Raw genomic sequence first — 17,928 nt, forward strand, 5'->3', positions numbered from 1 at the left:
CAGAGAAAGAAAGTTGAAAATGTAAATGGTATTCACCATTGCTGCATGCAGATGATTTAAATTTACATCAGAAGGGATCCCAGAGTCAAAATCAATGCAATGAAATAGAATATATATTCAAACTTAGTCTAAAATCTTTTGAAAAAATTATCCTCTAGAACTGGAGTACATATGATTTTCAGCAACAAAACTATACAAAACTGCAACTGTTCTGATGTACTTAAGAAGATAAATGGAAGAGGAAATGAGAACAAATTTGATAATACTTTGATCAAACAATTGGATTGCGTGCAATTTTATCTCTTCTTGATATTCATTGCCGTTTGGACTATTTATCCTTGCAAAATCTAAACAAAATAGTCCTCTTCTTTAGAAAGTGATCCATGTCACTTAGACAACCATCATAGTGTTATTTGCTCCAAGTAAAGAAACTGTACCTCCAACATTTAAGTCAGTTCATTCCCTTTGGTGTCAAAATCATGTCACCTCCAAATTAGGGTTTGACAATCCTCTAGCCCTTTTTTTAGAAACAAAAAAGTATTTTGTAGCATTTGTTGATGACTTTCGTAGAGTTACTTTATGCTATGAAAAATTATCTGACATATGTTGCATATTCTATGCATTGCCTCTGAAAAAAGGAGTAGCTGAAACTCTGTGGATCCTCTGCTGTATAATACAAAAGAATATCTTTCAAATCCATTCATTTGTTTCATGGCCAAATGAGGTAGTACTCATCCCTCATATTGCCTCTCACTCAAGTAATGGTTTATTTCACCTTCACCTTCAGGATTACTCAAGTCATAAGGTTGATATATCTTCCCAATCCCCCAATCCACTAATTCCATTCAGCTACTTAACTAAATTGTAACATCTCTTTTTGACCTTGATCTCCCCATCACTTAAGGAAAGGTAAGAGATATTGCATTTCTCATCCCATCTCCAACTTCCTATGTGATGGCCATGCATATCCTTCATATCAATCTTTTGTAGACTGAAATCTCATCCAATTACCTATTTTGTCACTGATGCTATACGTCAACTTGGTAAGAAAGTAACCATAAAAGAGAAGTCATTTGCATTACGGCAGTATGAGATAAGGTAGCTTATATCCCCTCCATAGGGTAAAAAAATGTCATTGGTTGTTAATGGGTACATAATAGTAAAGTTAATCCCAAAATATTCGGTTGAAAGATTGAAGGTGACTCATGGGTTAAGTATATCCAAAGTCTGTGAGATAGGCTATAGTCAACTTATCTCCTAGGCAGCACGGAGACTGGGAGGAAGATGCATATATGGAGCAACCTCCTACATTTATTGCTCAGAGAAGAGTTCAAGGTAAGTGTCTCCATTTAAAGAAATCTTTTTATGACTTAAAAGAACCTCCTAGACCTTAGTTTGGCTAGTTCAGCAGTGTTCTGATAGAGTTTGAACTCAATGGTTATGAAGCACCATTAACTTTTGTGTCATCTACAATAGTTTCTGGAGCTTTTCTCTTTCCCTCATAGCTCTTGAGCCAAAAGAACATCATATCATATTCGCTTGAGTTTTTCTCTTGGATTCCAAAATCGATCTCCAAAGGTTATTTACAAGGCAATTGGAGCATGAATTCGTTATCTAATATATCAGTTACTAATAAAAAGCCCGTGCTCCGACCACCCCCTTATTGCATACCATCTTTTGACTGTCTACTCTTGCATATTATAGGAGAATCAAAAATTTAAAACTACTTGATTGCCACCCAATCCAAGTCTAATGAAGTTAAAATCCATGCCACATTTTAACTATAAGTTCATTCATGTTATATCTCATTGCTCAACTCCTCTTGATATGAATCCTACTCAAAAATCAACTCACTTAAAAAGTAACAACTCAATCAAATAATAACCTCACCAATCCAAACTCCTACCCGATGCATTCGGGTCCAAAACTAGTTATCATACAATTGGTGACCCAGGAACATATCAAAGACTAAATTTGCAATTAGTGGGGTTAGTCTTTTTTTTCTTTTTGAGTCCACTATGTATCTTGAGATATCTAAAAATGCGCCAAAGTCCACGAAGAAAGGATTTTACATGATACATATCTTGAGTTTCCACTGCTCTTGCAGTATCCTTTAAGTCCTACCATATTTCCATTTGCATCACCTAATTTAGGGACCCTTCTCTTCAGCTGTTTTCTGGTTAACTACCATAAGCTTGAGTGATAAAGATCATGAGGGAACTACGAAACGACTAATAGAGTCTGCCAGCCTGCATCAAGACAGACTATTATTTTGCAAAACAACTTGATTATCATCTGAGAAATATCCTTCGAGTTGTTTCCAAATTTCTATTGTATAAAAAAAATTATTAGTATCCATTTCCAGCAGGGAGAACTTTTCCAATCAGTTTTCTTTTTCAGTACATTAGGGTTTGTTGTTGAATATCATAATTCATAATATTCATATCTCCCACAAGGTCATCTTTCAATCGACCATTTTCTAGTATGGATAACAAGACATTCAAAAAAAAAAAGAGATTTTGGGCACCTTAATATATCAAAGTAACATGACCATATAAACTCTTACAAAAAAAAAAATGACCATATAAACAAATAAATGGGCTAACAAATGATTTAGGGAAATATTTAGCTAAAAACTATAAATCATGTCAAGTACTTGTTAAGCTACCAAACAACATTATTAAGCATTCAATTGAAATTAAGTTAAAGGATTTGGACCTGCAAAAATTATCAGTAATCTACAAACTAAAAGCAATTATCCATATCTACCCTATATGCTGAGTTCACTTTTAATAAATAATCTGAAGTCAATAATTTTTTGCATCGATTACCTATGAAGTTCTCAGTGAAGAGCTCATTTTCATGCATTTAGTAATATGTTGTTTTCTGGGTATCACCTGATAGCCATGAACATATTAAAAATGTCTCCTCTGAAAAGTTACTAACCATTCTTTTCTGCCAAAAATGACTTTACCATACAGAACAGCAATCACATACATATACTCTAGCAAATCTTAGACAAGAATTCTACATCAATGGCGTTTAAGCATATATCCTGGTACTTAATTTGCCAATTGATATGATAACCTCTCTCTAATGTCACAAATGGAGGCAAACATGTTTTACTCTTAGTTTTCTTCCTATAATTATATAATAGGATCAGCATTTCACATACACATCAAATCCCTTAAATGAAAGTACCTGGGAGACAGAGGCCCTCACTTTTTGGAATAAACATAAACATCGAATCTCGAAAATGAACATACCCTAGGGGCACGAGCTCCCATGTCTTGAAATGCACGAGGATTTTGTAGAAACGCCACAACTTCGTTAATTTCTTCTCTCATAGAGTCAACACTTGCAAAATCTTTCAACCTTATAGGAGGATTCTTAACTCTCTGAAAATAAACAAATAAATAAATAACGTGGATTCCATTTATAAGTAAAAGTAGATCGGATCCTGCAAACCAAGATAATATGCAATCACAATACAACCTTCATTTGATCGAAAGCTGTACTTATAGGGTCAACACCATCCTTCTTCTTTTGCTTTATACTCCTCAACCTAGACTTAAAATAATATTTCTGCAGCAGAATATCAATAACGACATTAATTCATCATGAACCCACAATTCTATGTTGAATTGGTTAGTAATTTTGGTAAACAACAAAAGATTGAAAACAAGTAGATGGTTCACATTGTTTCCATAATTGTAGCACCTTGTACTGGAAGATAAACATTATTGCAGCGGTAACAAAAGTTTTCAAGTTTACATATTACCCTTCCATGATTCACAAAGAAATTGAAGTTTCCGTTCCAAAATTACTTGTACAGCCAGTTTAGATACATTAAGATGTTCCAAGTATGGGTTATAAGTATGATGTCTGGGAATTGGGATTAGCATCCATCACTGTACTTTATTTAAATTGCTAATAAAATGATAAGGGTCCATGCCCCCATATTAAGTGGTAATTCTGGAGAGGGGAAAAAAGATAAGTGACTAAAGAAATATGAAAAAATAAGAACAGAAAACAAATACAGAGCAGCTTCAAAGTTACAGAAGGTATCAAGTCCAGTTGTAAAGATAAGAAAATGCACTCTACTCTCCAAGGCACAGAAACAAGTTTGAAAAGGACATTAAAGTATGTTCATTACACCAAAGGAGGTCAAAATCAGAAATGAGTATTGCCGCTTTATGACCTTAAGAAATCCATACTACACATTTGCTGCCAAAAAAAAAGAGCTTAAAGCAGCACAAGCATAGAACAATAACAGTTTCCTATAATACATTGTCCAAAAGTTTGGCATTCCCAAAAGTAATAGCTATATTATAGGACTCAACAACAACTATCAAAAGATTCACGGTTTCAGTATAAAAATATCTACCCTTGGCAAAACTATCATGACGAATACAGTGTATGCCTATCTATTGTAAAGTTTTATATCTTTTCTCTGGAGAGAACTGTAACAATTAGATTCAAGGATCTGCACCCTGTTATTGATATCTTTGTTAAATATCCACAATTCAAAAATTCATATGGATAAAATTGCTAAAAAGACAACCCATCTAAGGTACTGATCATGTCTACAAACTTGTCTTGAAACACTCATCCAAGGGCCATAAAAGCCTGGCTTTTGAGCATCAGAGTTTCAACTCCCTGAGACAAAACACTCGTCACAAAGATACATTGGAAGTTTGAAAGTGTGAAAAAACACTTTCAAAGTTTTGAAAATTTAAACTATCAAAAGTCCAAAGAAACATAAAACTAATGTAGTTGAAAGAAAATTATCTTACCACTCTCTGTAACTTCCTTAAGTTTGGATCTCTCCTTAGAGGCCCATAACCAAGAAGTCCTGGAATTTTTCTCCTCATGAACCGGAAGACATGAAGCAACACAAATCCATATATGACAGATCTAAGTAGAAACCAAAGATACCACTGTAATCCATCTGTTTTCCTTGATCTAAAGTTCATTTCAGCCTCGGACTGCCACTTCAAGTACCAAGTTGAACCCACAGATTGATCAACATACTCTGGCCAAGCCATTCCTAATCTCATTCTAATCTATAGAAAGATGAGAATTTATCAAGACATTAGAATAAGTTTAAAAAATTAATTGCCTTCTAAGAAAAACCACAACCAGAAGTCATTTGATAAGGGTTAAAAGATGAACTGCTTAAATTAGTACCGAGTAAGGAATAATGAACTCCACAGTGGGGAAAACAATCATCATCATTAAGTCATCATTTATATTTCTAATTTTATCAATGATCCAGCCTCTTGCACGCGAGACAACAGTAGTATTCCATAATCCAGTCAAGCACTGATGGCAAAGTCTCATTACTAAGAGAAACTGTTGACCAAAGTCTAATTCTGAGAAAGGAATCCACATAAGCTGAACCACAGTTGGAACACCGTAGGCAAGCATTTTCAAATACAGCCCATCAAACCCTCCAAAATCTTCAAACAGCATTTCAAATTCCTGTAATGAGACAGTAGAGGTGAAAACCAACATAGGCATATTTAAAGATTTGGTTGAGCTTTTCATGCTCTGAAAGAGAAATGAATTTTGAAACACAGGATATATAACTACCTTCACATCAACATAATATTCTCTCTCATCTCCCTTAAGCGTAATATACATTGCAGCCCAATCATGCCTTATTCGAGCACTCTGGATAAGTTTCTTGGACACAGCATAAGGAACAGCTATAGGGTCCATTTCCCACATATTTCTTTCTTCATTGTACCAAGTCCTTGACATTACTCTGTCCCGATCCAATAGAATTTTTTCCTGCAACAATAAGTTCAAGCATCCAAAAGATACATGTAGTCCATATAATGATTATTAAACCAGAAAAGAAGATCATTAACTTATGAGGCATTTAAGTGGGTACATTTTACGATGTATGAAAAGTGATTTTGTGTATCAAAGCAGCAGCAAGACTGAGTTTAACGCCAATAAGTGTTAAAGTGTTAATTAGACCCAGACATGCTCAATTTGGAAAATTTTGAGCGGAAGCAATATCATATCTCCTGAAGCTAGCGGCACACCCCCCACCATACAAACAAAATAAAGTTAACCACTGAGGCAAGCAGACCAATTCCAACAGAAATCCAAGTTGTATCTTATTACAAACTTTAGCATCTAGTACTCTGCAACCAATAAGAAGGGGTCCATGCTGATATTCAGAAAGCTGTAAAAACACGAAATTAGTCAGATAAGAAAAAAAGAAAAAGAAACAATTCAGAGAAGTGTGTCATCATTCAGGCAGAAAAGAGAAAAAATCGGAAAGAAAAGATTTTCCTTTTATCAGGAAATACTTTGCCTGAATTTGCAATGGAAAAACTTTTATTCATTTCACACTATTGAAGGAATGGTTGGTCATAGATTTGGAGAGTTTTCATTTACAAGGAAAAGAAGACCATCAAGGAAAAATATTGGACCAAAAGAAAAGGGGGTAAAAATAAAGTATAAGCACATACAGCACTTAAAGGAAGTCCAAAAATCCCTTACATATAGAAGTGAAATCAGCCATGAATAAAAAATAAATAATAAAAGCATTTAATAAATAACATGGAAAGTGCTTGAGAATCAAGAGGTTACTTTTTTGGTCAAATTGCAGAATAAGATGCGAGAATTAAAATCTTGTAACTTCTTATCTAAAACCACTCTCTGTATGTAACAGTAGAAGAAGGTAAAGTGTAATCTACAGTGTTTCTCTTTATGAGATGTAAGAATGCATTATTAGGAAAGAAGGGCAGTTTCACCCATATGAAATTGCAAATAATGAAGATGGACAAACTTCCGGCAAATTGAAGAAAAATCCATAGATCCACAGGGAAACAATATTAACAAACTTCTCATTCACAAAAATTTAAAAATTCATAGATCTGCAGGGAAACAGTACTAACAGACTCGTCATTTACAAAAATTTGCAACAACAATAATACCTCATCCATCTATTTTTGTTTCCCATTTTAGCCAAACTACACCGGAGTTTTATTCAGCACTCTGCATTTCAACTCAGTCACAAAGTTATTCTTATCTGGCCCAACTAGTTACAAAATTCCTCTCTAACCCTTTTCACTTTTCCTTTTCGTCATGCCATCACAAGGGCCAGGACTATCTTATGCCACTTTAAGCAAGAATTTCTCAATTATATCCTGCTGCAAAACACAGGGTCTACTAAGAAACTCCAGAAAAACCTTTCTTTTATTAGTTGCCTGATATTGTCAAATCAGAATCTTAAATATTCTCTGCTTTTTCCTTTTTTTTTTTTGGTGGGGGGGGAGGGCGGAGGAACAGTTGTTGAAGATATTTAAAAATCTTCTACATCTGCTGATCATAGAAACAATAATTATCTAGTGAGATATTTCCTAGTTTGATGCCAAAAGAAATATTCCTTTTGTATCTTCAAGTCCACAAAATTCTTAAAAGCTTCTTCAAAAATTAAGATCAGGACTCTTTTGTAAGAAGAGAAATATAAAAAATTAAGTTAAGATTAATGGGCCAACTGAAAAATGACCGACATGAGTGTGTAAATAAAAGAAATCAATAAAAATTTCTTAAAGGATTCAAGTTTTGATGTGGACTGAAGGATCCATGGTGGATTTTGGGGAAAGAAATTTCCCACTTCCTTTATTTCTATGTCAAAGTTCAACAAAATTCAACTGGAAAACAAGTATCATAACAACTGAAATATAGAGCAAGTAAAATTTTAAGTGAACAAAAGGAAGGATAACCATAATATAGCCATTCGAATGAGTAATTAAACCAGAAATAAAGGAATAATAGCGCGACTTCTTAGTTGACTCAAGAGGTATGCCACTTTTGGCCATTCAATCGGAAACCCACTACTGACCAACAATTAAGAGAATAATAGCGAATAGAATAAATGGGTACAAAGATTGACTTAAGTTATTTGTCAGCCATATCAGAGGCATCAAGGTTCCTTATCCATAAGACAAAGTACAAAGAAGCTGTCCCATTAATACCAGATTAGGCACAAAACAATAAAAGGGAGATCTAACTACTAATTACAGGGAAGGAAGAGAATTTTAGCATGTACTAAATAAAAGCAGCTCTTACAATAAATATTACACACAAAATTAAGAAAAGGCTAGAAATAGTGTCCACACCACACAGAATTACGTAAAAGCCACTGAAGTGGTAGATACAATATAAGTGAAAGAAGACATATTTAATTACATATGCCAAGACATTTGTTGCAATATATCACCTAATTGGTGTAATATACGTAATATCAGCATATTTACCTGTCTCTCGGCCACATACTTTTTACGAAGTTCAACATTTTCCAGCAAATCTCGTTTGAAATTGGCTTTCACTTCTTCACGCCATCTTTTCCAACCGTGAAATAAATGAAGGCCAACAGATTTTGGAACTACGACCTCCTTACTTCCAAACATCCACTTCAACTCAAATTCTGGAAAACCCTTCACAACTTCATCTACTGGAGTGCTCACAACAAAACGTTTTTCATCACCATATTTCTTCATCCTTTTTCTTAAATGATCCTCCAGATTCTTCTGCATATCCTTTGAAGCACTTAGTGCATGTTTTATGCGTTGAGCAAATGCAAGTGATTCTGCATTATACTCATAATCATGATCCTCACCTACTGAAACATTACGGAGAGCAATCTGCTCCAAGAATTGTCTATGTGCACTTTGCAGTTGATCCTTAATCTCAGATATGGACAGCTTGGTAACAGAATTATTTTGCACACTGCAAGCACAAAAGTGTCTTGTTCAAAAGGAAATTCCCATTAAAAGACCAAAAGCTACAATATGTAACAATGGAATGGCAGAACACACTACTCTCCAACATAAAAGTGATAAACCGAAAAGAGGAAATTCAAGAATCACATCAAGCATTGCTTTTCAACTTCTGAACAACTCACAAGATTCAGTACAAGTATGACAAGTAGGTTGATTTTTAACAGATACATCACATAAAGTAAATTCCATATGAGTAAACCCGATAGTTGATTGAATAATGAGTGTCAGAAACCAAAGCATATCAGGCAGAAACATAAAGATAAGGAAACCTAATCAAGGAGAGCTACCAGCAAGACAAGTTTTTGAATAATGCACAGCTCACAAAAACTTGTATCTTTGCAGCACCTACTCTCCAAATCATTTACCATCTAGCTTCCCACTTGATACTTTCTAATAGCAAAAGCACCGAAGGCTTAAGAAATACAAATAACATGTTTTAAACTATTCTATCAAAGTCTATTTTTAAACTTCGCCCGTATGACAAGCAGCAATTGCAGAAGCGGAAGCACAAAAGGACTGGAACTAAGATCTATCAGACAAATCAATCATCAAGAGATCTTTTGACGTAAGTTCATTAACCCTTTCACATTGCAACAGCAATATTCCTGCTAAGAATACATGAGTTCATAAAATATCAGAAACCAAAAATATCAGTTTTCCTTGTTTTTGGTCTGTCTCACCTTTCAACATTGGTCCGCCTCATATCCCTCAAGAACCCTTGAACCAACTGCTCGCACTCGCGCTCGATAAATGAAAGCTCCCTCACGCCAATGCTCAAGGCCACGGTCTCCCTCCTCAAAATCTGATCATCAATTTCGGCTACCCTGTCCCACATTTCGTTGTATTGAGTTTCACCATTCCTCATTTCCTCCTCCAACTTGACAATCTTATCCTTTACTGCTACTGCTAAGTCTCCAGCCCTGTTGTTGTTGCTGCTGCTCCTACTGAGGATCTCCTCCTCCCTCTTAGCCTTCGAAACAGCGTCAAGTATATCCTCGGAGCGCTTGAGCAAAACAGTTTTTTCTGCTCTAAAAACTCTCAAGTCTGCATAGAGCCCACTCATAATCTCGTCTTGCAATTCTTTTTTCTTGAATTTGACATCTTTCAAGGCCTCCTCAACACTATGGACGGTGTCTTTGCCATTTTTGACATCCTCCATTTTTCTAAGCAATCGCTGGGAGACAATGTCTAACAATCTCTGGGTAGAATGTGAATACTGGTAGCGGGGCTTATCACGTCGGATGTCCTGCTGCTCGGTGTTTGTAGCGGCAGTAGGGTTGGTCTTCTTCCTAGTTACCTCAGTAGTAGTAGTAGTAGTAGTAGTGACCACGGCAGCCATGGCAGCAGCATGTGGGCTCCCCAGGATTCGGAATGAAGTAAAAACAGCTACAAGCAGCCAGAAAAGAGCAGAGGAGAGAAGGGGCTTGTTGTTTTTTGAAGCATCAGATTTGGGAAGAGGAAGCGGTAGCGCATTGTCATCACCCTTGCAATCATCATCATCCTTATGATAAGGAAGACAAGAAGCAGCAGCAGCAGCTGAAGAGTTGGCTGTGGCAATAGCAGCAGCACTAGTAGCAGTAGTGAAGAAGGGAATTGGGAATGAGGAGAAGGTGGTAGGAGGTTTATTGTTGAGAAAGACTTCTCTTGTCTTGTTCCTTTTAAAGCGGCGGCGGGGGCGGGGGCTGTGGCGGCAGAGAATATGGGTGGTGTTGCAGTGGGGTGGTGAGAAGTGCAAAGGCGTTTGGGTTTGGGGGATTAAAATGCCAAACATTCTGTGTGTTGATTTTCTGTAAATTTGACACAGCTTTTGGGCGGATGATGATGATGGTGATGGGGGATTACCTTAACCAATGGGTGGATGAGGAGGAGGAGCCGACGGCCATGGTGGAGGAGAATCATAAGAAGAAGAAGACGAGTGACGTAATTATTTATTCTTTCAAATTTTCATTTCTTATACTCTGTACGTTCTTCGCCGTTCCGATTTCTGAGTTTTGTAGGGGTTTTGGGTATTACTTAATAGCTAGTTTGTGAGTTGAGGATAGAAAAGAAAAGAAGAGAAAGGGTAAGTTATGTGAGAAAAGAAAGGATAAAAAAAAAATTTGTAAGCTTCCATCAGTTTTCCTTCGCTTTCCGCCCGTTTTGGTCAGAAAAATTTTGCACTGTAGCAGCGCTTGGCTTCTCTTCAAGATCCGTTCGTTTCTTTTCTTTTCCGTCTCACTTAAATCTCCCAAACGTGAAAAGTCCACCTTTCCCTTCCTTTCTTTTCTATTCCTTTGAAATCTGAACTCCCAAACTAGCTATTTAGTGTCAGCGAATTGATTCGAACCCAAACATTAGGGGTGGGCGCGGGTCGGGTACCCGTCCCATTTATCATTTGGCTGATCCGATCCGTATCTTGCGGGTCAGCCATTTTCTGACCCTTACCCGCCCTGCATATCAGCGGGTAACCCTATAACGGGTATCCGCTGAGATAGGGTTGGATCAGCGGGTACCCGACCCGTCCCGTTTATCATTTAATTTTTTTTTTTTAAAAAAAAAATTTATACCAATTTAATTTTATATTTTACACATTCATTCTAAGATTTAATTACTTTTTTTTTCTAAAAAAAGGTTTCCCACCAAGAAACAAAGCATATGAAGAGAATATAAGAATAAAGGAAAAAATTAAAAGAATTCAAAATCAATAAAAGTTTGAAATAAGTAAACATAATTTTTTAATATATATGTTCCACATTAATTAAACTTTTTTCTATAAAATATAAGATCATGGCTTTTACAAATGAATCTTGTAAATAAACTATAGTCTCTCATATTTGTAATGCAATTTGTTCAATAAAATTACTTATTTAGTTATAACTTATTATTTTATAGTGTGTGTATAAAAATAAAAATAAAATATATATATGCGGGGCGGATCAGGTACCTGCGGATTTTTAATTATGTGACCCTAACCCGTCCCGCATCTTAGCGAATACCCGACCCTCTTTTGATCCGATCAAATAATAAAAATCGGATATCCTAATTTTCGAATCGGATCGGATCGGATATGACGGATTTTCGGGTTAGCGGATAATTTTGCCCACCCCTACCAAACACTGATACGTTTGAGTTCGAAAATATTTGCTTAGAGCTAGTACTCAACGAATACAAATTTCTAGCGTTCGATATTAATTTGTATTAATCATGGAAAGTCGAGCTCGTGTTTAAATTCGCTTGAATTTAAACTCGAACTCAAATTAATCCTAAATTTGAATTTAATTTGAAGCTCGAATTGTTATAATGAAGTTTGATCATTTATAGAACTCAAATTCAAATGCTTCAAACTGATCTAAATTCAAATTTGAGTTGAAGTTCGAATTGTTATATTGAAATCTAGTCATTTTACACGTCTGTTCTGCATTGAAATTTGATTCTCTTACATTAATAAATATTTCATATATTCCAAACGAACCAAACGAACCAAACATATTTGAAATGTCAAACTATCAAAACCTTAAAAAAAATTGCAAAAATTCCACTAACATCCTTATCTACCTTGTATATAAACAAGGATGAAGGTTTAGTGCTTTCCTTTTCTTTTGCCAAGTGGCTTCTTAATTATTTGACAAATGGCAATGTCAAATATTTCTTGCAAATTGTCTGAAACCTTCTCTGTCTTTTGATATTGAATCGTTTCTTTCTCATTAGTGTTTTCCTTCTCTTTTGTCACATGGCTTCTTAATTTTCTGACAAGTGGCAAAGTCAAATACTTCTTGCAAATTGTCTGAAGCCTTTTCTTTCTTTTGCCATTGAAGCCGTTTTCTTCATTTGCCGTTGAAGCCTTTTCTTCCTTTCTCTCTACCAGACAGCTATTCTGAGCAAAAATTTGGTGCGCCTATTCTGAGCAAATCCAATTCCAAGCACCTATTCTACCAAACCCAATTCGAAACGTCTATTCTAACCAAAAAGTTTGAATTTTTACATGATTTGGGAGATGGGTTTTGTGAGTTCCTTCTTCAAGCCAGTAGGTCAACTGCTACTCCTGCAGACACTTGATTTCATGTTGCAGGGATTGCTGGTCACTCACATGGTGTTTGTACTTCAAAGGAGGAAAATTGGGAACAGGTGAACTACTCTTGCTTACACTTGCCGTGTTTTCCTCTTTCTCTAATATCAAATTAACCCATTTCTATACTGATTTCATGTTGCAAGAATTGTTGGGCGCTCACGTGATAATTGAACTTCAAAGGAGCGAAATTGGGAACTTTTTGTTAGATTAGGTATGCCATTCTATTCTCATCAGCTTTGCCATTCAATTTTCCTCCCAAATCATGCTTTCTATTCAATTCTCATTAGCCGTACGATTATGATGAGATATATCTTTTCAGATATGATTTTTCCCTTATTCTAGTTATGATAAGAAATAGGTTTCCTATTCATTTAGCCTGTAACTTTTCCAGTGAATTAGGAAATCAAAAAATGGAATAGAGATATTTTATCAGTGCATGGTGTTGGCTCCTCTGCCTTGTAAACTGCAAGAAGAAGCATCCTGGTCTTTATACCTTCTTCTTTGGAGTCTCTTTGGTAAGAAAAAATCTTTCCATTTTTTTGTCAAATTCTCAACGTATGAATGATAGACAGATTAATAAATCCTTATACTACATAAGAACGAGTTTAGGACTAGATTTCAACCGCAAGGGTGAGGCTATTTTGGGAATGTGAGAGTGTTTAAAGAGTAATTGGAACATTGAGTACAAGTCATTATAGCTTTAATTTCACTATAATTACTTATATAACCTTTCAGACATTTAAGGTTAGGGGCAGGTTTGGTATGTTACAATGTTTGGTACCAAGTTGAGTATCAAGTACAACTGAATAAAGCTTGTGTTTTGATAGAATTACATAAAAGTCCTTTTAATCATTTATTATACTAACATCCAAGCCTTCCAATTTCCTGAAACCTATCTCATCCGTTAAGAAATTAATTGGATGTTTACATAATTGGATTTTAATTACAATTAATTAACTTAATTATTATCTAAACAATCATTATCATATTTATGTCCCCATGTTTAGCCGATACCCTTTCTTCTTTTTCGGTTTCACCTCTTTGGTTTTATTATGGTTATTAAATATTTGGTGGAATGCATAGCTTTTCCTTTAAATTGAGGTGAGTTCTTTAGATTTGTCTTCTTCGATTGTAGTTTTTTTTTTTCTGATGATTGGTTTATTCAACAACTCCATATAGTTTGCCTTTTGATACTTCTAATTCCAAAAACTGACTAATTGTATTGTTTTCCTTAGTAGATCTTAGAGATTCTGTCTCTGATCAAAGTACAATTTGAGATAATGTTGTCATTTTTTAAAATAATCAGAAAAGCAATTTTATCATCTTCTCCTCCTCGGCCAAGGTATTATCTCCTTATTTAAGTCAAATAACCTTATTTCTCATGAACTTTCTCATATTGTTCTTGACTCCAGGGATCTGTTGACTACATTCCAGCAGTTATGGTTCAAGTAGTTATTTTTTCATGTAATATGATTTGGAATCCAGCTTGTGTTTATTTTAATTGGAAATTTTATGATTGTAAAATTTATTAACTTAGAATTTTGTACTTCATTGAAACTAAAAAAGAAAATTAATCATGCTACATAGTACTAAGATGTCATTTGCACTCTATTTGCTTTCCATGTTATGATCTCGTTCTTGTATTATACTGTTTATATAGTTTCAAATACAAAAAATTTGTTTTTTATGCTATCTAAAAGAATTTGTAGTGAATCTTGATGAGTTTAAATGCTTTAGCTACAGCACCATTTTGATTGCATTGTATTAATTCATTTACTCATAATTGTATGTTGTACAATGATAAATAATGTTTCTTGATTTGATTGAAGCAACTATTATCCATAGTTCAAACGAGTCAATTAAGTAGAAATGTTATATTGGATACTTATATAAGTAAACATTGAAAAATCATTAAGCAGTTTCTACCTATAGTTTGCAATTCGAATTCATATGAGGAATTTCTTCTGATTTTAGTTACCATTTTCTACAATTTCAAATTTAGAAAATATTATTTGCACCAATTGTTTATAATCAAGATAGTTTATTATTTGCACCAATTGTTTATAATCAAGATAGTTTCAATTCAGATCTTTAACAATTATGCAGATTTGAACTTATTTATGAGATTATAAAGAAATGCCCCTAGCCAAAAACACCAAATTTGAATAGTTTCTACAAAATTTTGAAAAAGACCACTTAAGTTTCTTATCTATCTATCATTTTTGGGCATTATTATCTTTGTAAAAAAACATGTGATTAAGTCGTATTATGCCCACCAAATTATATAAATAGTTAGTCAAAAATAAAATTATTTTAGATTAGATTGGATGCAAAGTGATTGATGGATAAACTTGACTTGATAATTCAGGTTGAGCTTAAGTCAAGGGAGAAATCATAAGCATTGCTTGAGGGATCTTTCACGAACATATATATATTCAAGAGATGAAGGGTCCAATTGATACTTTAAAATGTTTTATCATCTTGGATAAGTTTTAGAAGAGACCTTTGGATGCTTTTCAATTGCACTTCAAACATTTTTACATTTTCAAACTATCCTTATCTTTGCAGTTGAAATTCAAACATAACCTTTGATCGCAACGGATTCTTATATAGTATAACGATAAGGATGTCTCATTGCACATTATTTTTATTGACTCACTATGTAACTTATGATTTTTCTATTAAAATCACATGATACAATCATCATACTTCAGTTCTTATACTACAAAATATTAAACAATAATTATTAATTATCTTGAATCACAAGCACCAAATTCCCGCGCGTCGCGCGGGCTATCCCTCCCTAGTTCTAATATACACATGTGCTTCAATTGATAGGTTCCTTTTGCTGCAGTTCATATCATCAATCGAGGAATCCTTTAACTTGAAGGTCAGTTTGTTATCTTTCTTGAATTTATGAGCAGCTTTTCTTCATTTATGTGACTATATTTTCATAAGTGACATTTCACCTTTCCCTTTTCTTTTTAGTAGTTTTTCTTCAGTTTCTGCTTCATTTATTTTTAAGTTTACTGGTGCTATTTATTTTGTGAGATTCTTTGTGAAACAAATGGCTATTTATTTGAGCAGGTGATTGTGTTAATATTGACAGTTGAAGAGGTGATTTCTGAACCGACAAGTTGCCTCAGATAGCTGGAGCGTACTCTTACTTGAAAAGGTAATTGCACCAGGATCACTTGCTTGGATTGCTAGAAGTGGGGCTAGATCCCCCAGTTTTCCTCCGAAGATTAAATTAGCTCGGGGTAAGATATGAAAGAATTATGTTGGAGAGAGTAAGCTTTGGTTACCAAAGATTCGTCCCCTTCCTCAGTGGGGGATTCCCATATTTATAGGGGACAATTTGGAGGGAAAGACCATGCAGTACAAGTGCCTAGACATTTGATTAAGGCATCATATCTCTTTGACTTGACCACTCTGGGCAATGGGCAGTGTGTCAGAATAATGATCAGTATGTCAGGGGTTATATCCATTACTTTTCAGTTGTCAAATCATGAGACACGACCTCGGCTATGGTGTGCATTATCACTCCGTTCCGAGGTGACAGCGGATGTCAAGTTCACTTCGGTTATCAAGGGAGCACAAGGTAGCTGAGGTAAACGTTGTGGTTAAACCTAGTACCATAGACTGGAATACCGCTTCGAATCATCCCAAGCTGGGATGACCATCCTCAACAGTCATACTATTTTTGCAAATAAAGAGCAATAAATAAAGGAGAAAATTGGTAAAACCTTAAAGTTTGATGTAAACATTCCTGATTATCCACTCCAAACTCCAGTGGTTGATAACATTTTTAAGAGTCCAATGAACCTGTCTAAATGTTGCTCACCCATACACTTGGAATTGTGCTGTTGCAACCCATTCAGCTACCCATTCACCTAAAAAAACAAGTCAAAAGTGAAGATACCAATCCAGCTCCCAATTCAATAATCCTTATTTTTAAATTTGGTGAATTCCTGAAGCAATATATTATTAGTGGCATGCCTACAAAAAGGAGAGATCTATTTGTTGATGTGATTCTGGCCAACTTAGCTAACCTATTGGTTTGCATATAATCAATGTTCTATTAGACAGATAAATTGCTATATACACTAGAAAAAAGATTGTAGTAATGGACATTAATAACAGATTTTGTGAGCCAAAGTCATTAGCACAATATATTTTGTGAGACAAACTTTTGCTTGTGCTGATTTTGGAGTTGTGGCTACTATGCTAAAGTTACTATTACATGACAAGTTCCTTTTTAACTAATTGCGACCTCCTGCTACTGGTGCTTTTCTCTTTAATCACAATGGACAATTTGGTAACACATAAAAATGAGAAGTTATGCAGAATCTAAGATAGTTTTTCTTACAATATACATATCTGAGATATGTGACCTGTTGTTGTTCTAAATGAGGAATAGGAGTGATTATCTATTTTTTAGAGAATTTTAAGATCAATACAGAGAGGCTGTTATTGGCAAAGCTTGTTTAGTCATCTGAGTGGCTATTGGTTAAGCAACTTAAGACTTTGTGCTTCTTGTTTCTAATTGATTACATAGTGTGTGCCTTGTTTGTTGTTTCATTTAGTCTAAACTTGTCTAGGGCAATGAAAAACCTGATGGTTACTTCTTTAAGGATATTGTATATAGAGCAAGGTAATTACCAAATTCAGTTTCGCTCTCCTGTGAAGAAAAATTAGAATATAATATTTTGTTTCCAATGTGTAATAGGACCCGAATTGGAATTACTGTGGATGATGGTACAGGCTCCATAAACACTGTTATCTTTGGCCTTGATGCTGAAAAGCTTATCCCATTTATAACTAGCTCTTCAATTCTGGGAAGCTCATAATGAGGTAAGCTAACAATCTTGCCAACAAAAATTTCTGCTACAAGTTTAACTCTTGCATGATAATACAACTACCAGCTTGACACATTTTGCTTAATATTGTCGATTCTTTTTCCCTTCATAGACTTCATCTTTTTGCCCTTCAACTACCATGAATTTCATATGCCTATATTTCTGCTGGCCATTATAGTTTTCTATATTTTTGCTAACTTGAAAGTTTCCTATA

General features: G+C 34.8%; 1 protein-coding gene across 1 annotated transcript; it reads right to left on the reverse strand.

Moving 5' to 3' along the window:
* Positions 1–2,703: 2,703 nt before the first annotated feature.
* LOC113755316 (probable inactive ATP-dependent zinc metalloprotease FTSHI 5, chloroplastic) lies at positions 2,704–10,769 on the reverse strand. The gene is made up of 8 exons (XM_027299353.1): positions 9,488–10,769; positions 8,283–8,754; positions 5,596–5,796; positions 5,191–5,484; positions 4,797–5,066; positions 3,496–3,585; positions 3,267–3,398; positions 2,704–2,718 (listed from the first exon to the last, which is right to left on the reverse strand). The coding sequence occupies exons 1-8, from the start codon at positions 10,576–10,578 to the stop codon at positions 2,704–2,706; spliced, it is 2,565 nt and encodes an 854-aa protein (XP_027155154.1). The 5' UTR covers positions 10,579–10,769.
* Between the last annotated feature and the right edge of the window lie 7,159 nt (positions 10,770–17,928).

The sequence above is a fragment of the Coffea eugenioides genome, unplaced genomic scaffold (assembly GCF_003713205.1).
Source record: "Coffea eugenioides isolate CCC68of unplaced genomic scaffold, Ceug_1.0 ScVebR1_141;HRSCAF=589, whole genome shotgun sequence".
Classification (NCBI taxonomy): Eukaryota; Viridiplantae; Streptophyta; class Magnoliopsida; order Gentianales; family Rubiaceae; genus Coffea; species Coffea eugenioides.